This window comes from Macaca fascicularis, chromosome 5 (assembly GCF_037993035.2).
Source record: "Macaca fascicularis isolate 582-1 chromosome 5, T2T-MFA8v1.1".
NCBI lineage: Eukaryota > Metazoa > Chordata > Mammalia > Primates > Cercopithecidae > Macaca > Macaca fascicularis.
Window position 1 is genome coordinate 35,491,857 of NC_088379.1, and position 22,607 is coordinate 35,514,463.

Below are 22,607 nucleotides of genomic sequence, written 5' to 3' on the forward strand. Positions count from 1 at the left end.
GATGATTAAAACAATCCTCATAGCAGTGGAGTTGTTGAGAATTGGTCAGCATCTAAACACACTTTCTAAGTCAAACTGACAAGATTTGCTGATGGACTAGATGTGAAGTGAGAAGAAAAAGATTCAAGAATAACTCCACACTTCATGGCCTAAGCACCTGAGGCTTCTATTTGCTGAGATGAGGAAGATTACAAGGGAGAAAGTCTGGTTGAGCAGGTGGAAATGGGAATTTTGATACATTAAGTGTGAGGTGCTACTAGGCAGCCATGTTGACATGTCAAGTAGGCTGCTGGATATGACCGTGGAGTACAGGAAGAGGTCAGAGATGGAGATACATATTTGACATCAGTCACCCTAAAACCAAGAGATTGCCTTCAAAACCAGACTTGGGGCCCCACAATTGAATATTTTAAACAGAATTTGGAGTCCTAGCAAGTTCCTAAAATACATTATGTCAGAAACTTCCAGAATATCATGAAGTCTTCAAAGGAAACACTTAGCAAATCATCATTAATGAGATTAAGGAGGGTGAGTAAGTAAAGGGATAATAAATGTTTCATGCCTTGCTTATAAAAACGTTGACGATTTCAAAAGAGGTAAGAGTCTGCTTGCCAAAAACAACTAAGGAGGGCATTTATATGTTCTTCTAAAAAATTTTTAAATTAAAACAAAGACTTTTCCATATCAATATCAGAGCTGCCACTGGATGGCTGTATGATGTTGTCTAACAGCAGAATTGAGAGACAGCCACAGGGTCTAGAATCTGCTAAGGTGGACAGAAGCATAGGGCCTGCAGGTGAGCACCAGTTCTGAAAATGGCCTTGGAAAGGGAATGCCCACTCAAAATTCTTAAGCTCTCTTCTAATCAGGAGAACTGTGCACTCAAAACATCACGAGTGTTTTGAAGTATCATATCTCCATGTGTGACTACAGGTGCAAAGGAATACAGACTGATTGGAGAGATCAATAGCTGTTATGACCCACAGACCAATTCCAGTGACTCTGCTTCAGAACAACAGCAGTCAGACCAAATTTTGTACTTGGGGAAGTGTTCTTTTTAAATGTTATTATTTCAATAAAATTCACTTGAAACTAAGAGAAGAACAATATTTCATTAGGAAACAGGGGGGAGGGGAATGGAAGCCTTAGAAAACTTGCGAGGAAAAGATTCCAAACTATAATCCTGTCTTAGTAACACCAGGGGGTGATGCAGCAGTTTAGAAATAATAACACTGGTCAGGGAAGACAAAGAATAGCTATTATAGATAGGTCAAAGCCTTTTCACGAAAAATAAAGAATTCATATCTGTTAAGATGACAAAACTTTTTCCTTTTTGTTCTAAACTTTGATTTTGCTTCTTCCCTCAATCAAAATAGACTTTAATTTAGCTTAAAGTTCATTAAGTCAAAGTCCTTAAGCCACTATAGTTGATCTACCAATTCCCACAAAATAAAAATAATCAATCATTTGTATACACGGAAGGAAAAAAGATCACTTAATAGAACATATTTAGTATACTGTTGAAAGTTCCATACTAAACATACAGATACATAAACATATACATATACATATATATATGTACACACACCGCTACACGTATTTATCTTTAAAATTGTGAGTTGTTACTATGTAAAAATAACTTTCAATCAAAATAACTCATTCACTAATTCCATGTGTATACAGTCTGTTTTCACTGAAGCAATATGTCTATGGTTTCAAAAATTAAAGACCTACAACTGATTTTTAAAACAATAAATTTATACTGAAGTTCATGAAATTTTTATACTGTCCTAAGTTTATATAACAAAGATGAACTATACACCACAGAAGGATTTATCTGTCAATTGTGAACATGAAACTTTTAAACATGTGTGGGTTGGTACACTCTACTTAAATAAAACGTGTCTGTTTAACTTAGTAAATATGGCTAAACAGATTTTCATACAAGTTGGAAGCTTTATTTAGTATGTCTATCTTAAAATGCAGGCTATGTAGCAGTGTGAAATTTATTTGGAGAGGCCAAGAGAAAGGTGATAAGCACCTCAAAGAAACAGGCAGCTAACTTTCACGGTGGTGGAAACCAAACCATAAGGAAAGACTGCCAGGATAGTCATTCAAGAGAAGCAATGCCACGTTCTTCAAGAAATACAGTAAGAGAAAAACTGTGATTTCAAATGGAAGTCCCATATCAAGTATCACAACTGTGGAAAATTTTCTGAATTTCAGACAGTAATTCACAAAAAGTGGCTCCTCATACATACAGGTAATTCTAGGTAAAATGCTTGAGGGCAGGGGTTTGCAAACCTTTTCTTTGAAAAATCAAATAGTAAACATTTTAGGCTTTACTGGCCGCAGTCTGTGCCACAACTACTCAGTGATAACCACTGAGTGAGAATGAATGAGAAATGAATGAATGACAGTGATTGTTATCTAACAAGACTTCATTTACAAAAACAGGCACTGAGCCAGATTAAGGCTGCAGATCAGTTTGCTGACCCCTACTCTGGGACTCTAGCTTTAGTTCAACATTATTTTTAAAAACCAAGAAAGAAACTTTTTTTTAATGCTACATCTATACACTATGTACATAGATAGATATGTTCCACAACATAACACCTACTGTAGGCAATGCACTTTGATATTTATTATTTTCTGTTTGGGGTTTGTCTTTTTATTGAGGGAGAGTGTTTCTGGTGACATCATAAACCACTAAGTTGATCTCAGTAATCCACAGTTTGAACCACGCTGCTCCAGTGTGAAGGCCTGCTGGAATGTACCCATTTATTGAGTACCCCAAGAAACAATGGAAATGTTTTAGTGGTATATAATATTTACTGACTGCTTTTTATGTGCTATGCACTGACATACATGCCAGGAATCTAGCAGTTTAAAATAAAGAAAATGTTGCCCCATAATAGTTAACACTGTAGTCATTTCCAACTAGTGGTGAACACTCTAATCTGTAAAAATAGGATAATAATGGCCAGGCACAATGGCTCATGCCTGTAATCCCAGCACTTTGGGAGGCCGAGGCAGTCAGATCTCCTGAGGTCGGGAATTTGAGACCAACCTGACCAACATGGTGAAACCCCGTCTCTACTAAATACAAAAAAAAACATATTAACTGGGCGTGGTGATGCATGCCTGTAGTCCCAGGTACTTGGGAGGCTGAACCAATCGCTCGAACCCGCGAGGCAGAGGTTGCAGTGAGCCGAGATTGCACCATTGCACTCAAGCCTGGGCAACAAGAGTGAAACTCTGTCTCAAAAAAATAAAGGATAATAATTGTAATACTACCTACATTATAAGACTGTTGTGAAAATGAAGAATTAGCAAAATGTCTGGCACATATCAGATATTCAGTCAATTTCCTATACCATTATTATTCAAATAATTAAAGCACAAAGAAGTACTTCTAAAAATCAGGTTGAATTATATATCTATTCCTAAATAAAAGTTGTCTATAAGTTAAAATCATAATTCTTAATGAGATGGTATTACCTAAATTACTAAAACTAGTAAATTTATAGTAATGACATATTACAATAATCAAATAAAATACATAACAGAGAACTTTTAACTTCTCTGGCTCCTCCCCCACCCTTATTCAAACAAAATTCAGAAAAGATTTCTCTATACACATTTAAACTCAATCCAGAAAACATGTGCCATCTTTGGGATCAGCTTTTACCATCAAGTGTCCCATAGATTATGTAGATGAAAAGAATTCAAGAAATATAAAAGATGCTCCTAAATTTACAATAGAATGATTACTGTGCCTGTGCAGTCAGCTAAAGCAGGGGTCCCCAAACCCCAGGCCATGGACTGGTACCATTACATGGTCTGTTAGGAACAGGGCCACACAGCAGGAGGTGAGCAGCAGGCAAGCCAGCGAAGCTTCATCTGCATCTACAGCCACTCCCCACCACTGGCATTACTGCCTGAGCTCCACCTCCTGTCAGATCACCGGGGGCATTAGATTCTCACAGGAGTACAAACCCTACCGTAAAATATGCGTGCAGGGAATCTAGGCTGCGTGCTCCTTATGAGAGTCTAATGCCTGAAATGCCTGATGATCTGTCACTGTCTCCCATCACCCCTAGACGGGGCCATCTAGTTGCAAGAAAACAAGCTCAGGGATCCCACTGATTCTACATTATGGTGAGTTGTATAATTATTTCGTTATATACAATGTAAAAATAATAGAATTAAAACACACAATAAATGTAATGTGCTTCAATCGTCCAGGAACCATCTCGCCACAACCAGTTCACGGAAAAGCTGTCTTCCACGAAACCAGTCCCTGGTGCAAAAAGGTTGGGAGTCACTGAGCTAAAGCCTGCCATAAATGTCCATAAAACCAACTAATAGTTAGAAAAATTGTTTTTGCGTATCAAATAACCATTTTGCATTATTTGCAACATCTCAAAGGCTAGCTCCATGAAAGCAGAGAATTTTGTCCACTTTTTTTTCACAACTGTATACCCAGAACGTATGAGTCCTCAGCACACAATAGCTTCTCACTAAATATTTGTTGATGAAAGAGAAAACAAATAACTTGTCAACTTATTTATGTTTTAACATTATGCATTTGAAAAATTAATTTTAAAATGTAAGTTATCAAAAAGTAATATATTTAAAGGTTTCTTGACATTGCTAGTCTAACTGATTTATTAAAATGATTACTCATAAATTAATGTAAGTATTTCATGGGGATAAAAAATAATCTTACCTTCTTTTTCTACTCTAAAAACAAAAGTTCTTTGTGTTGTAACAACTTCAAATTTGTTGTCTCCTTGAACTCGTACTGTTGATATAGCAGAAAGGGGAATTATTCCTTTTGAATACATCTCCTGTATTGGTTAGAAAAAAAAAGAAAACATATGAAAATGAAATTCTCTTGATCTTATCAAAAAGGAATGGCACGCTATTTACAACTGCTTCTCTTTTATAATTTCAATCCAAATTTTTTAAATGACATACAGGTAATACGTCCACTCATACTCTCAAGTAATACCCAAGAAAAGAAACTATTAAATGTCCCCTTCTTTGAAGTGAGATGTCTTTTTAACTTTCTCTTCATCTGGAATTAAAAGAGAAAGAATCAAATACAAGCAATCCTACTAGACTAGCAATACCGAGTTCCAAAAACCAGTAGCATGTTCTTTAAAACCATCTGCTCAATATGATTTTATGGTGTTTGCAGGCATCTGCTGGCCACAACAGGTACTGTAACTGAACCATTTTAAAACAAGTCTGTTACATATTCGGAACCAAAATATACCTTAAACACATACTGGGTTTTCTAAATTAACCATGTTACTCAAAGTTCTGACGATGAGCATCTCAACCTCACACTGAATCATTTTAATGTTTACTCTCCAACGAATAAAGAATAAAAAAGACAGATTTATCTGTTTCCAAACAGCATATAAGTATTACAAATTTTGTTTTTAAAAAAAGGCCATTCTTAGGACTTTGATAACTTTTTATCCATCTTCATTTTCCTGGACCCTCTAAAATCATGTCGTGATAACTACTGCACAATTTCAACTCTTGATATTTTCTGGGTCTCGTGTTGGAAAGAAAATTTAGAGTGTTTATACTTTCAAGGAGCCTCAAAATGAAAAGCCAGCTAATGCAATGAGAGAAGAGTTTAAAACTGAGTAAAAACTAAGGGATATAAAAGTATAAAGATGGAAAATCTCAATTCTGCTTAAAGGCTGTGAGGGATATCTTTACAAACATGGTGGTATTTAAACCTGACTTTTAAAAAAACCTTAATTTTAAGCAGATAGACAAGTGTGTGGGAGGCATTCTGGTCAAAAAGACCAAATAATGGAGGCGTAAAGCAGAGAAATAAGATGACAACAACGTAGAGTCAAAAGACAGGAGACTGATAACGTATACCAAGCCACATTGCAGAAGGTCTGGAATATCAGAAGAGTTTGGATACATCCTTAAGGGATTTCTTTTTCTCTTCCCTTCCACAGCATTATCCTTGGAACCCACACTTTTGAGCAGGTCCCAGATATAACTGTTTCGGAAAAAAAGCAAACCATTCCATGCAGGAAGCAAGTATTAAGTTTAATATTTCTCCTAGCCATAAGCTCCTGCCTTAGCAATTGGTAAGGGACAGTCATCATTAGCATCATGGAATTCTACCGGAAGGATATCCTCTTCTGCTATTTAAGGAGATACACAATATCATCATGGCATTATCTCTGAGTATTTTTTTAAGTTTCTTCTCCTTCACTAGCTCTGTTACAGTCTCCCATCCCTGCCTTTATTTATCCATCAAAATCCTATCCATTCTTTAATGTAACCTTAAATACGAATGCAATGAAGGCTCTCCTATGTCCTCCCACGCAGCCAAAACTGAGTATGGTATATGAGCTATGATTCAGGAAGATGAATGGGCAACCTTATACAGAAAAGAGAGAAGGATGTCAAGAAATAAGCACTTAGTAAACAACTTATTTCTTCTCCTTTTTACTTTATCTTCTCTCCCTATAAAAGTCCCTTTCCACTGTTTTTTTTTAATTGTTTAAATTCACACATAATAATTGTTCATATTTATGGGATACATAGTGATGTTATGATACAGTGATGTCGTAATACATATAAAATGTAATGATCAGATCAGGTAATGGGCATATCCACCATCTCAAATATTTATCATCTCTCTGTGTTGGAAACATTCAATATCCTCCTTCTGGCTATTTTAAACTATATTAAATTAGTGTTAACTACAGTTATCCTACACTGCTATAGAACACTAGGACTTATTCCTCTTCTCTAGCTGTAAGTTCCTGCCCTTTAACAAATCTCTCCCTATGCCCTCCTTCTTCCTACCCTTCACAGCCTCTAGTATCCTCTGTACTACTTTTTACTTTGGTAAGATTCACTTTGAAAAAGGCTTCCTCATGAGTGAGAATATATACTGTTTAACTTTCTGTTCCTGGCTTATTTCACTTAATATAATGTCTTCCAGCTCTACAAACTTTATTCAGAGTAATCTAAAATTTCTCTCTTCTTTTCTTATCTATTCATTTCACTCAATTTCACTGCCATATTTCAAGTAATCAATAGTTTATGTAACTATCTCATACGTACCACAAACTTTAAAACTGAATTTACTTTCACCTGAAGACTTACGCTCTCTTTATACTCGTCCATTAAAATATCAACTCTTCTAGTCCATCTGAAATAGAATGAAGTCATCTTTGACCTTTGCTGGTTCCTTTGCACCCACATAACTTGCATTCTCCCCACATCTAGAATCAACTTCCTCCCCACCACTCACCAACTCTGAATTACTGTCACATTGGTTTTCTTGAGGTTTCCTGAATATATCACATTTCTACCCAAGCCAGTGCCTTTGCATACACTGTTTGCTCTGCAAGGAATTGTTTTCAGACCAATCTGCACATACTTACTGCCTCCTCCTCCTTCATATTTCAGCATAAATATATCCTCCTGAAGAAAGCCTCTCTGACCAGCACAATCTCTCAGGCCCCTCATCCTCATAGATAACCCGAATTTAAGCTAATAGCAACCTGAATTTTTCCTTTATAAAAATTATTCATTGTAATTTAAACGGTGACTTTATATTTACCCGTGTGATCATTTGATTAATATAGTCTCCCCAAATAGGCTTCAGGTCATTTATCTATGTTCCTCACCACCTTTCACGTAGCTAATACTATAGAAATATTTTCTGAATGGCTCATTTTTAATATTTCTTGAAATTCATTTCTTATCACTTCCGCTGAGCCTCCACTGAGCCTATACATTAGTCTACATGCTAATAAATTAACACCTGGCTTAGTGCAACAGTATCCGGATTTGCCTCCCTAGTTTCAGTTTGTTTTCCTTCTGAATTTTCCTGCATATTGTTTTTCAAACGTCATACGTTGGAGAAAATAAAGAAAAGACTCATGGAGGTGAATAACAAGATGGGTCTGATGTTTGCTGAGAATGTTGATGGATGGCAATGGCTAGGGAGTCTCAGACGGAAGAACAAAAACACAAGGGGAACATGTAGGAAAAGACATGTTCCAGTTTCCCATAGTGTATACTCAGTCACTGTTTAAAAAGATCATTAGGCAGAGACACATGACATGATTGGCTTAACAAAGCAAACCCTACAAACGCAAGTAGGTTAAAATGGCAATACAAGGCCAAAACTAGACCAATAAGTGCTCTAGAAACTCAAAAGAGGAAGATAACATCTTTCCATTGTCAGTCAACCTAAGGAGGTGGGAAAGGGCACGGCATCTTTGGGGACAGTGTAAAAACCCCTCTCCTCTAAGTCTGTAGTGGCTGAGACCAGACAGCAGGAATTAGAATGCCTAAAAACATTTACAGTTTATCCCCTACATGATCTGTTTCCAAATTGTAGTTTGCATAAGAATTAAAGGAACTTATAACAATATCCCTCTAGTGAGATAATTAACTATTTGTTGAGGAAAATGTTAACAGTAACCCATTTTGTCACTAGAAATAAGTCAAGTAGCACTGTACTGAAAGAAACAGGGATCAAAAAAAGATTATCTTTCCAATAGATCCTGTTAAAGAGAAGACAATTCCTTAATAAATAACCTACACACCTATAACGATATATTTAACAAGCAAATATTTCTGGTAGAATAATATAAAAACATAATTCCCCAGAGGTGATCAAAATATACTTAACAAGCAAAATACTATGTCACTATAACCATAGAAAGTTGTAGTTTATCTAATGGCTCATTTAAAATCTGAGATCCCAAGAAAAATCTTGTAATTTTTAACATTGTAGCACTGATTTTTATATTTGTCTTGCAACAGTACAAGATAAAGACAATAAAAAAAAATACTCAAATGACAGCAACGCTCACAATGCCTGTGTTTTTCAGAGTATAAAATTTTCCTTAAGGAAAGAAATTTTAAAGCATCCCTTGAGCCTGTAACACACAGATATCTAGGTCAAGTTTGTCATTTATCTACCATTTTGAGACAATGAAGCGATCACAGGGCAATTCTGCCACAGCTGGGTGAAAATGGGGGTGAGTTAGATTTCTTTACAGGGGATAAAATATCAGGGTTGTTTGGATCATGCCATTTTCTGTGATATAATGAAGAAGTCCTTACAGAGACATGATTGGCAGCCTCAAGGAAAGTGGAAGAAACCTAGGGAATGTGTAACTCTGCACACTACCTCCCAAAGGCCCAACCACATGCTCCTCAAGTGCCCATTTAAACATTAAAAGAACTGTGCTCAGTTCACACAGCTGTTACCACTGGGTCACGCAGCCACGATAGCGGCTATGGCCACACCTATGCATCCCTTTTGCTAGAAGAGTTACAACAGAAACCATGCCTCCTTTTAGGAAACACCGAATCCAGTGTTTCTGTGTTTTGCCAAAATGAAACCAACCATCTAGACAATAAATGGATGAAATGTCAAAGAAAATAACAACTTAAACTTTTTAATATTAAGCTAAATGATTTGCAATATCTCATTTTTATATGAACTCTTTAATCTCAATTTCAAACCAAGCTTCATCATTTTCATTGCATCAATAACTAAAAATGTGAGAGGTCCTCATCTCTTCACTGCAGTTCAGATGAGCTTTAAAAGAACAAACTGAGAGAAAGAGGGAAAAACAATCCAGTTTGACGGTTACTAGAAATTATGTCAAATGAAAATAATGGTATCACCAACAACAGTCTTATGGCATGGAAGCCTGTCTCGCTTCTAAGTAGTTTTCCTCCTCATTTCAATCAAACCAGAAAAGGTTACAGGTGATGGAGAAAACCAGCAGTGAGATTCTGTCAGCTATATAGACTACCTTCTACTCACCCTAGGGAACGAATTGTCTTCACATTCAAATGTACAAGCAAACTAGAAAAAAAAAAAAAAAAAAAAAAAAAAAAAAAAAAAAAAGCTAAAACAGAAAACAGCTTTTAAGGCTGGTCACGGTAGCTCATGTCTGTAATCCCAGCACTTTGGGAGGCCAAGGCGGCAGATAACTTGAGATAAGAAGTTCGAGACTAGCCTGGCCAACATGGTGAAACCTTGTCTCTACTAAAACTACAAAATTAGCCAGGCACGGTGGTGCACACCTGTGATCCCAGCTACTTGGGAGGCTGAAGCAGGAGAATTGCTGGAACCCAGGAGGCAGAGGCTGCAGTGAACCAAGATCATGCCACTATACTCCAGCCTGGGCAACACAGCAAGACTTTGTCTCCAAAAAAAAAAAAAAAAAAAAAAAAACAACAGTTTTTCAAAAATATTCATCCAACCATCTTGTAAACCTCCAAGAGGTGTGTTTATACCCATTTGATGTTCTGAGTCACTGCAAAGTGAAACCAAACAATTAACACCTCTCTATATCTTCCATAATTCTCAGCCATAGGGTATGCAGTGTGTGTTATGTTGCACTATGTTACTGTCTGTCTAAAAGCATATATTCTTCTGTCCTGCAGCAATAAAGAAGCAATATGTAAGAAGATGCCTAAATTTATATTAGAACCATAGGTATTGCCAATATTAGGGGGTGAAAATCTCTAAATAATGAGAAAATAATGTTAGATTAAGAGCTACCAAAAAAAAGCATGTGGTTAAATCTTAAAATTAGTGTGTTAAAAGAAAGTACATACTTAAGACAAAAATCATCTGATTTTAATTAACTAAGCATATGGTACGATATTTATTAGTTGCAACTTCAAATTCTTTTCATGTTGAGAAACCACCTCCTATTCTTAAAAACCAAACCGCTTGCTTACTTTACTGAAGTACACCTAGTATGCATAAAAAAGCAATTTTTGAAAACTGTAAAATGTATTTACCTTCTCATTATTGTAGTAAGAAATGCTAAGGCCATCAAATTTCACCCATCTCTTCTGAAACATGCGTTTTCTGCAAAAGATACGAAATTGTTATTTTACATTTAAGTACTATGAACTTAGATTGTTAAATACATGTGTAATGTAACCGTGTAAATATATTATCATTTATTGTTAAACAGCATAGACAACAATAGGTGATGATAATATATAGTTTTGGCCATGGCACATAGGAAAAAATAGCATAATAGTACTTTCTGATCAGCTGACCTAGGATTTTTTTTTTTTTTATGACACAATTAACAGTGTTGTCACACCCATTTGTAAGGTTGAGTGCAAAATAAAATATGGTCAGAAACACTATCACTCAATCCATTTCTAATAGTAAAGATAATCCTTTCATCAAAATAATATAAGCTTTCATCCCTCATTAAGCTTATATATCTATTTTATGTTTCCTTCACTTTTGTTTTAGGGCATAAATATCTTACTAAAATAACAAGGCTTTGTCAATTGGATTTACATGGAAAACACATTTAATTTTGATTGAATAAGCTGAAGAAGACCTGAACAAATATACAGAATCATTTATAAGCATTCAAAATTCAGTGAAACATTATTTTTAAATGATCATATGAAAGGCAAAGGTAGTTTAAAATGGCTACTGACATGAAAAACAAAAGCAAAATAATATAATCACAGGTTTCAGGCTTAAAAGAAAAATGAAACTATTTTTCTGACTATATAAGGAAGAAAGTGAAGAACTGTTTTCACTTAGGATTGCTTTTTATTTTTATTTTATATTCTCCTTCCCTGAAGGCAGACAATCGTAGGTACTTTTGGTCTTTAACACAGAAAACACATGAAAATGAACTTCCTATTTTTAAAAAATATTATTTCTAAACAAACATCAACCCTGTCTACCTTGTGCTTTTGCAATTTTCTAAAATGTTTAAAACAAGGAGTTGGCATAACTTTCCTTGGCTCTCAGAAGACTTAACAAAAAAAGAACTTCAGGAAGTGTAGAGAGCTTGTCTCTGAGCTGGTTCCCCAGCCACACATCTATTATGCAAGTGAAACACAGCAAGCCTCCCAAATTAATCGTTAGCAAATATGTTCTGCATAAGATAAAATTATACCAAATCTGATCAAATATAAAAAAAAAGTTTTTGAGATTCTTCAGTGCAGACATTTTCACATATAAGCACTGAATTAATTATGATGTAATAAGATCATGTAAAGATCTTAAAAACATGTAACCACTTCATATTTAACTCTAATTACAGGAAAAAAAATAAAATAAAAATTTTGGCCGGGGTGGTGGCTCATGTTTATAATTCCATTACTTTGAGAAGCTGAGGTGGGTGGATCACTGGGCAACACGGCGAAATCCTGTCTCTACAAAATATATTTAAAAAAAAAAAATAGCCGGGCACGGTGGCGCACACCTGTTGTCCAAGCTATTTGGGAGGCTGCAGTGAAAGGATCATTTGGGCCCAGGAGGTTAAAGCTGTAGTGAGTTACGACTATACCACTGTACTCTAGCCTGGGCGACACAGTGAGAGCCCTATCTCAAAAAAAAAATTATTTTAAAAGCATGTTACCACAACTGACCACCCAGCCCTCTTTCCATCATATTTTTCATCTTTCAGCTTCTTTTTAACTTTTCTTGGCCTGTCTGCAATGGGTTTTCCTCACTTTGCAACATCCAACAGTGTTAGAGGCATCTAGCTTTTACTTTTTCCAGCAACCCAAGATTCCTTAAATTATCAGCATTAAACGTTAAAAGATAAAGCTATATTAAGCAAACACACAATAATTATACACTGGATAAATTAGTCACTTTCTGCTCATTTCATGTTTATCTCTTCCACACTTAAAGGCAAAGAAATACATACCTTCTAACACAATCCAAACAGTAATTCAGCAAATCATGATTTTGTTTTGGAACACAACCCACTTCACGTTGTGAATAACAGTAAGCTAGAGCTCAATTACACATATAATCTTCCATTTTAAGATAAAAATAATTAACATCTGTGGGGGATAGAGGCCTTAGGGCCTCCCATTACCCCACTATTCCCTTTGCTGACTCCTTATCTTTCAGTTACATCTAAACCAACTACAAAGAAATCCCTCCCCAATGACCCGATCCAAAGTGGATAACAAAGTTATTCTCTCTCACAATACCCTCTACTTTTCCTCACAGCACTTAACACAACCTCTAATTTTATATATTTGTTTATTTGCTTAATGTTTGTCTCCCACACCAGGTCTTATGCTTTACAAGGACAACATTTATTTCCTTCCGTATGATCAGCAAGTAGTGCAGAGAGGAACATGGCACTGAAAAAGAATTTGCTGAAGGAATGAGTGGCATGATTAAAAGCACAGTCCTTCTGGCACCATGGGCGGGATGACAGACAAATAAAACCTCAAATGATCAGCCCTCATAAAATCAGCATCTTTTAAAAGAAAGGTTAAGGGAATGCAAGAAATTTTAGAACACTCAGAATTAAATTCAAAGTTTTGAAACCTGCCAAAACATCAAGTGTAAAAGGTTTACAACCTATTTTCACATGTCTTACTTAAGATTAACTGCAGCCACTCCAACTCATAAAATTTCTTAGAATTCCATCACCATCTTGATAGATAGTTTGTGGTCTGAGGCATCATCCAGGAACTTAATATTTGTGTCCACAGAAAAAGCGAAAGAGGGAGAGCAGATAACTTAGTATGTGTTAGGTTTACGGATCAGTCGAAGATGCAGCATTTGACTAGCAACACCTCCCCTCTCAGGTGCTCATAATGCAAAGGACACACTCTACCACTGACTCTCTGAGGGAAACCTCAGCCTCTGAGAGAATCAGCTCCTAAGATATTCTCCCAATTATTTTAATTTTTCTCAACTGCCAGGTGACTATTTGATGTCTTCATCTATTTTTAACTCAATAGTTTTAAAGATTATTAAACCTCTTTAACATTCTATGAAGGGACAGGTAAATAAGACAAATCCCAGCCCACAGTGAAATGGAATGAGAAGCCACAGGGTGTAGCAGATGAAAGAACCACCATCCTACAGGTGGAGAAAGCTATTCTGCACTTCTACCATTGAAAGTTGGCTTCTGTGGTCATCCATTCATCCAGTCAGCCATCAAAATCTGCGGATACATACTCCGTGGACACCACTCTCTGGCCACACTGCCTCTCTTCTCCAGACTCTTTCTTGCCTCATGGCCTTCCCATATGCCATTGTCTCTGCTTGGAATGCTGCCTGCCTGTTCCTAACATGGCTGGCTCCTGCTTATTCTTGAGAGTTCACCTTTAATGTCTTTCCCATCAAGTGACCATTTCTGACTATGCATAGATCATTCAAGTCTCTTTGTTCTCTTGCTCCATTTCTTTGCTTAATTACACTAAACAGAACGTGTAATTTTATATTTGTTTTTGCTTCATATATCACCCATACTATATTTCTTTTTCCTGAGCCTTTTCTTTTTGCAAAATATGCATTTTATTGATACATATTAATTGACATATTTACGGGGTAAATGTGGCATTTTGATATATGCATACAATGCGTAATGATCAATCAGGGTAAATATATCCATCATATCCAACAGATGCTGAGATCCTTGAGTACAGAATCCATTTCTGTTTTGTTCATCAATATAAAACCAGTAACTATCATAGTTTCTCACACACAAAACATACCTAATATTTAGTGAAGAAACGAATGTATTTTTCACTGAAAGATATTTACTTGAATTTCTATTGTATAAATACAGAAATAAACACTACTGAAAAACTTCATCTGTAATTTTATTTTTGCAAATATTAAAAACCAGATTTTTATATGACAAAATAAACACTTTGTAAAACTACTGTTGCAGGATCCTCGGAGTGTTGCTTTTCTGGCCAGAAGCCTCTGCGGCTGGCGGCGCCTTTGCCTGAGTTCTGCTCTAACCCACTGGGCTTGTTTCACCCATTCGGGGTGAGCAGGCTGTGCTCGGCTGACGCTACCGGCCTGGATCCCGTAACTGCCGATGGCGAGCCAGGTGTGGAGCAGTGAGGTGTGTGTGAGCAAGCGAGCATGGGGTCCAGCCACTGCACACAGTGAGGCACACTGGCTGCTGCAGTGGGGCAGCCAGCAGCAGGTGTCTGCACAGGCGCCAGCTCTCTGCAAGGCTGCAGCCGGACCGGGCACACCACAAGCAGCTTCCACGGCTGCCACCAGGAAACATAGTGGTGGCTGGAAGCTTGAGACTACAGGAACCTAAGAGGCCCAAAGAGGGAGTCACAGCCCTGCCTCGGGGCGCTTCCAGGTCTCAGTTCCCTGAAGGGCCGCAGCTCTTCTCTCCTTGTTTTCACGCATAACACGGTGAGAAGGCGAAGCGTTTCGGCCCTGTTTGTGTTATCTCTTTCAGCCCCTGCATCTCTCAGGTCCCAAGTTCTTGTCCCGTGTCCAGGAAGAATCAGGTATACAGACAAATGGAGGGTGAGCAAGGCGAAGAGGAGCTTTATTGAGTGACAAAATAGCTCAGAGCAGGTCCTGGGTGGGGAGCTCCTCTCTGTAGTGAGGTCATCTGATGTCTGCAGCTCTCAGCAGAGAGTAGGCCCCGGAGTGGGTAGCTCCTCCCTGCAGCAGGTCGTCCTGATGTCTGCCCAGCTCTGGTTGATCTGAGGGCTTTTATGGGGCTCAGGGGAGGAAGTGCACACCAACTGGTCCATGGGCGGCCATAGGCAGGCCCAGAAAAGGCACCACAAGTTCCTACTGTGGTCCGCAGGACTAGTCGGCCCCCAACCTTCAGGCCCTCCCTGGCCTGAAGGTGGAGCTTCACCGAGGACCTGCTCCCTTCTGCCCATGGTCCAGCTTCACCTCCTGCTGTTCACGGCGCCCAGGCTGTTCATGCCAAGAGGTGTCTGCAGGCCAGTGCTGAGTTGCCCTCAGTGCTCCCTGGGCTTTCCTCCCTCCCATGCTCATCAGGACCCAAAGGCCAGACGAGGGCCCAGACAGCAGGAAGCTGGCCTATCAGCACTTCCGCAAGAGTGCACACATCCAGATGTGCTGTGACAGCACCTGGCCTCGGCCCCCGTCTTGCTCTGAGGTAGGAGCGGACAGCGGGAGCAGGGAGAGGCCAGGCAGTAGGAGCAGCCACCTTTGAGCTTGCGGGGGTAGGGGGACTCTTCTGGTCCCCAAGAGTGCAGAGATGCCTAGATGCCTGGCTCTGTAGCCTTGGCTTGGGCCGCAGCTGCTGCAACCAGGAACACAGGGCTCCTGACTGCTCCCAGCCTCCACCAAGAACACAGGGGTGCCTTGAACGCACAGCAACGACTTGGACATCTGTAGCTACACCCAGGAGAGCAGGACTGCTGTCTGCTCCACGGAGTGGGAGGCCTGGGTCCCACAACCACAACTTGGCAGCTGCAATTGCACCCGAGGATCTCCCGCTCTACCAACTCGGAAGGGGCAGGGCTCCCACTTGTCCTTGGCTCACGCCATCTCCCTGGAGTATGCAGCCCTGGCCGCACCTCTCCGCTGCAGCCAGTTTGATGGCAGCAGTGGCTCCAGATGGGTTGCCGCTGCCATCACTACCTTATTAAAAATAAATAAATAAATAAATAAGATCCTACAGAAAGCTTGAAAAGTTCACCATTAATTTCCATGTAATTTCAAAATACATTTTGGAATAAAAAAACAATTTTGAGATGGAGTCTCGCTCTGTCACCTAGGACGGAGTGCAGTGGCACAATCTCTGCATACTGCAACCTCCACCTCCCAGTGATTCTTCTTCAAGTGATTTTTCTGCCTCAGCCTCTCGAGTAGCTGGGACTACAGGCACACACCACCACACCCGGCTAATTTTTGTATTTTTAGTACAGACAGGGTTTCACCATATTGGACAGGCTGGTCTGGAACTCTTGACCTCATGATCCGCCCGCCTGGGCCTCCCAAAGTGCTGGGATTACAGGTATGAGCAACCACGCCTGGCTGAATTAAAAACTTTTTAACCAACACCTCACCATTAACCCCACCTCTCAGTCCCTATTAATCACCATTCTACTCTGTTTCTATGAGTTCATTTTTTTTTTAGATTCCACCTATACATAGATCCCACATAAAGGTTACAAACTTTCAGTTAGAAGAAGAATAAATGCTGGAGATGTAATATATAGCATGGTGACTATAGCTAATAACAACATATTGTACACCTGAAATTTGCTAAGACTGTACATCTTAAGTGTTCTTACCACACACACACACACACACACACACAACTCTGTTAGGTGACAGTTATGTCATTAGCTTCTGTTAACCATTTCACAATATATAGGGATATCGAATCATCACACTGTATACCTTAAACATATAAGATCTTTGATAATCACATCTCAATAAAGCTGGAAACAAAAAGAAAAATTTAAATATGGTTATTTAAAATGTGTGCATTTGATACTTTCCTATTTAAAAATGTAAAATAACCAATTCATTTTTAAAACTAAATTCATATAAACACTGAATAAACTATTTTCCTCATTAAAACTATCAACATTCAATTAGCTATTTTCCACATGTGAACTTCAATACTGAATTCTAATAATTAGCTAAAGATAAAACTTCACACTTAGATCTTTTCTCAGCACTATTCCTATTTTTTTTTTTTTTTTTTGAGACAGAATCTTGCTCTTGTTGCCCAAGCTGGAGTTCAACAGTGCAATCTGGGCTCACCACAACTTCTGCCTCCTAGGTTCATGCCATTCTCCTGCCTCAGCCTACTGAGTAGCTGGGATTACAGGCATGTGCCACCACTCCTGGCTAATTTTGTATTTTTAATAGAGACGGAGTTCTCCATGTTGGTCAGGATGGTCTCGAACTCCTGACTTCAGGTGATCCGCCCATCTCGGCCTCCCAAAGTGCTGGGATTACAGGTGTGAGCCACTGCGCCTGGCCTTCCCTTTTCTAGCAAATGGAAACTTAGATTAATTCATATTGGTAAACCTTGCAAATTAATCAAAATTTCAACTAAATAATAAAATGAAAATCTTGAGAAGTCCTGTGCTTCTAACTGCCAATGTAAAATTAAATTAATAAATATCGATGATTTCTAAATGTTTAAGAATTATCTTTTCTGTGCAAAAGTTCAATACTCCTCTCATGTGTTTCTAAACATATATTCACTATCCGGCAATTAATTTCATTATAATGACATATAATTAATATATGCACTGTAAGAATTTGCTAAAGTACTTCGAAAGTTAATTTCAATTACTAGCTTAATTTGCTTCATAAATTTTAAAAAACAGAAAAAGAGAATGTATACAAGACAATGCCATCTTAGCCTATGTTCCGGCTACCACACAATACAAATTAGATCTGAAATAATGATGCATTATTGCACAGAAAATAGATTTAAAGTTGTAGTCAATAGAGAAGTTATTTGTTACTACATTTGGTAATAAAAATAGCAAACACATAGTCCTTTGTTTCAGGCATTGTGTAGAGCTACATACAAATATTAACTCATCCTCCAGACAACTATGTGAGACAGGTAACATTATTACATCCATTTTAGAGATGAAGGCACAGAGGCAGTGGTTGGTTAAATAATTTGTCCAAGTCATACAACTAATAAAGAACATATCTGGGAGTGTCTTCTCAATGACTGCTCTTAACTGGTACACAAAACAGACATTAGTGCATTTTATAGCAAAGTACCCAGGACATCCCTTTAGGTAGTAATAACATTTGACCTCTACATTTTATATGTAACTTCAATCTTGCAAAGTGCTTCAGAAGTCCTTCAGGAAAAAAGGTAAAGCAGACATGAAACACGTTAGCCTGAGTTTTATCTTATTTTGTTTTTAGGGTTCTGAAGGGAAACATTTCTTTAAGAAGCTTTTTTCAAAGAATTTATAAGGCTTGTGCAGTATTATTGAACAGATTTCTATAAACTCTTCCCTTGAGCTCTGGTAGGGCAGGTGGTGTAAAGTTTCAACTGCTTTCATGAAAACAGCTTCACCATCTGGTATCAGTTTTTGTTGTCTCAAAATGTGTTTCTTAAAAATTATTTTTTAACAACACTGTATACACACACAATTAAATCTCTATTTATGAAGTACTCACACAGAGGCACTCCTGTTTAATTTCATTCCTAAGTGCCAGCAGAGTTTTTTTTTTTTTAATATTACATCTTTATGCTTAAAAAACAAATCCTAGTATCTAACAAGCATACTAACTAACCAGTGATACCAATCTAAGGTGAGACAGGCTACCAAATTGTCACCTTTAAAAATCACACAATTGGAAAGAATATCAAAGGCATTAAGTCAAATGTATGGCTTTTATCAATCATGCCATTTAAGGTAATGGAAAACATACTTCCCAAGTATTCTAAACAATCTCAAAGTAAAAAATATCATCACCATGCTGTTCCCGATTCATCTGCCTTGTTTACACAGCCCTAAAGAATCACAGCATATTTTATGTTATTCCCTCCTCTAACCCTAACGAGACCCAATATTTTCTAGGACTACAATCTCCATAAGTATATATTTTTATTTATCTAATTACTCATTTTTATTCAGCTAATTATTTGTTGATCCAATTACTCTTTTAAGAAGCAGAAGACTTTTAAATGATGCAGTAACAAAGTATTTTAGGGTGAGAAAGATGCCAGGAATTACTAAAATATTTCTATAAAATGCCAGTACTTCTCTATTCTAAAGAGCATTTTCTCACTTTTAAGCAAACAGAAATAACTATTTCCAAGATTATATGAACCAAATGAGCTGGGGCCAAAAAATGAAAATAAAACAAAAAAAGTATCTTCAATCTCAGCTTCCATCTCTGCTATATCTACATCTTAAAATGAGAAGAAGAAGAAAAAAAAAGGTACTCAACATAAAATTCCAAGGGCTAAAAAGATTCTTGGAAGTCAATGATAAAGCCTGAATTTTAGTGTGCAACTACTAATTTTAAACATATCTACAAAGAGCTTAGTGCTTTCATAAAGTGGTGTATAAAAAGCTACGTTAAAAGATTCACACTTCTTCATTTTATAGAGTCATATCATACAAAATACATCATGAACCAGTTTCCAGTTAAAAATATCAGTTAAAAGCTTGCATTTACTTCTACTCCTCCCCAGACCTCACTAAAAGACATCAAAGGATTAAGAAATAAATAAAAATAAATAAATGCCTTCAAAGCAACACTGACTAAAGAAGTCAAGGACAGTAACAATAGCTAGAAATCTGGAAACAGAAGGAGAGATAAGAACTGATCGCTAAGCCAGCATTAGATTAAATTAAGAGGAAAACACATTTACTCTTGCATTACCTCTGAAAATCTCAGGAAATAGAGGTACCAAGTAACTCTGGAAGTGACTATGAAAGTGAGGGTGAGGCGCTGATAATGGATATGTCGAAAGGCAGTTTAAGACGTAGACTTGCACTCCAACATCACAGAATCCTTCTCCCCCACTTTGCATTGTTGGAAAATTGTCTCTCTGCCTTCACTCAACATAATAGTGTAGTTTTATTCAATGGAGAGAATAAAACAGGAGGTTTTGGGGCTGGGAGACTCAGGCATAGCTATACTAAAGTAGAGGAATCAAATAAAAGTCTACATCATAACTACCAATACTCAAAGTCCACTTTCCCTCATGAGCCAACCAAAAACTGGTTACCAGGCCGGGCGCAGTGGCTCACGCTGTAATCTCAGCATTTTGGGAGGCCAAGGTGGGTAGGTCACCTGAGGTCAGGAGATCAAGATAAGCCTGAGCAACAGGGAGAAACCCCATCTCTACTAAAAATACAAAAATTAGCCAGGCATGGTGGTGTGTGTCTGTAATCCCAGTTACTTGGGAGGCTGAGGCAGGAGAATTGCTTGAACCTGGGAGGCGGAGGTTGCAATGAGCCAAGATCATGCCACTGCACTCCATCCTGGGTGACAGGGCAACACTCCATCTCCAAAAAAATTAAAAAAAAAAACTGGTTACCAGGCCTATAAAGCTCAGGAAGAAGATTCATTTAAAAGATACTAGCGTGAGGCTTCTGTATGTAAACGTATTACTAAAAAACCTACCATGATCGTCTTACAAGAAACAAATAGTAAGGACCATCAGAGCCTACAGTGCTTCTAATCAGTTTTGCAGTATTTCACTCTAAAGTGACAGCTCAAGATTAACATGACATTTGAGAAAAATACCACTAAGGTAAAAGATAGAGACAAAACCACCCCTCCAAAAAGTTAAAAGAAATAGACTCTACAGGAAAGCTTCAAAAAAAAGTATTAATATCTTCAGAGAAGTAAAAGGATTTATTTGTGAAAAAGTAACACTATGCCATAAAAAGAACAGTCAAAAGAAAATGTTTTGTATGTGAATTACAGTATAACAACAAAACAAAAACTGGGTTAGGAAACACAACTAAAGAAACTTCCTAGTGAGTAGAAAGGGAAAAATGAAAAGCTAGATATTTATCAGGGTTTCAGGGCAAGAGGTCCAACACCAAACTACCAGGAATTCTAGAAAGAAAAAAAAAAAGTTTTTGAAGAATAAAACAAGAAAATCTCCAAGAACTGATAAATAGGCTATGTATAAATAATCAAAAATGAGATTTCTCAATACTACCTCTACATTACTAGGAATCTCGAATATAAATTACTGCTCTGGAGAAGTATTCTTTCCAGTTAAGATTTCTAAAACATAATAAATCAACAATAACAATGTTTAGAGGGGAGAAAAAGACATTTTCAAGCATGGAAGGTCTGAAAACATTGACTCCCTATCCATCTTTTCTCAGGAAGCTTCAAAGAATTGTACTTTATCTAAAGAAAAGATGGAAAGACAGAAACACTAGAGATAGGAATAGAGAATCCAAAAGATGATACAAGGGAATTCCAAGATGCTAGTGTGCACTCAGTCTGGGGAACAACCAGCCCAAACTAAAGTTTTCTTAGCGGGCAATAGGATGATGAAATTGATAGGTATATTTATTTTGGTTACTTCAGAGGTTCATATTTTGAGGAAGAATTTTCAGATGAAGGAAAACACATATTAAAAATAAAGCAAACAGGCTGGACACGGTGGCTCACGCCTGTAATACCAGCACTGTGGGAGGCCGCGGAGGGTAGATCACGAGGTCAGGAGTTCAAGACCAACCTGGCCAAGATGGTGAAACCCCGTCTCTACTAAAAATACAAAAATTAGCCAGGCATGGTGGTGGGTGCCTGTAATCCCAGCTACTTGGGAGGCTGTGGCAGAGAATTGCTTGAACTCGACAGGTGAAGGTTGCAGTGAGCCAAGATCACGCCACTTTACTCCAGCCTGGGCAACAATGTGAGACTCAGTCTCAAAAAAAAAAAGAAAAAGAAAAAGAAAAAATCAACAATTATTAATTCAACAAAAACTAAGCGTTGTCAATGAAAAAATTAATCATACTATGTTACATTGCTCAAAAATGAGTAGCCTTTACAGTTATAATATAAAACAAAGGTACAGATATCTAAATATTTTATGTAACTATTTTAAAAAGATAATAGGAACTGTGTCTAGAAGGGAAAGAGGGAACAGTGGTTAAAATGAATAAATATGATCTTCTATGGTGGTACATCAACAGCTAATCCCTAACACTGAACAGTTAAAAAAAAAGTATAAAAATAATAAGACATACAAAACAAATGCTAAAAGTAACTATAAAAGAGTTGAAAGGGGCTGCCCCTCATGAAGAGGTTGGAGGGAAGAAATGTTACTTTTTTCTTTCATTATAAC

The 22,607-nt window shown here is 37.6% G+C and overlaps 1 protein-coding gene across 13 annotated transcripts in view; it reads right to left on the reverse strand.

The window, feature by feature from the left end:
- The window catches only part of ARAP2 (ArfGAP with RhoGAP domain, ankyrin repeat and PH domain 2), a 180,301-nt gene that overhangs the window by 115,108 nt on the left and 42,586 nt on the right, over positions 1 to 22,607 (reverse strand). For all 13 annotated transcript variants that reach the window (XR_012434769.1, XR_012434770.1, XR_012434771.1 and 10 more), the window contains exons 7-8: positions 10,837 to 10,906; positions 4,733 to 4,853 (exon numbers count right to left, since the gene is read on the reverse strand). Coding sequence is in view for 10 of the 13 variants with exons in the window: in XM_074039512.1 (XP_073895613.1) it covers positions 4,733 to 4,853; positions 10,837 to 10,906 (191 nt within the window). In the remaining 3 variants the exon portion in view is untranslated. The remainder of the gene's footprint in view (positions 1 to 4,732; positions 4,854 to 10,836; positions 10,907 to 22,607) is intronic.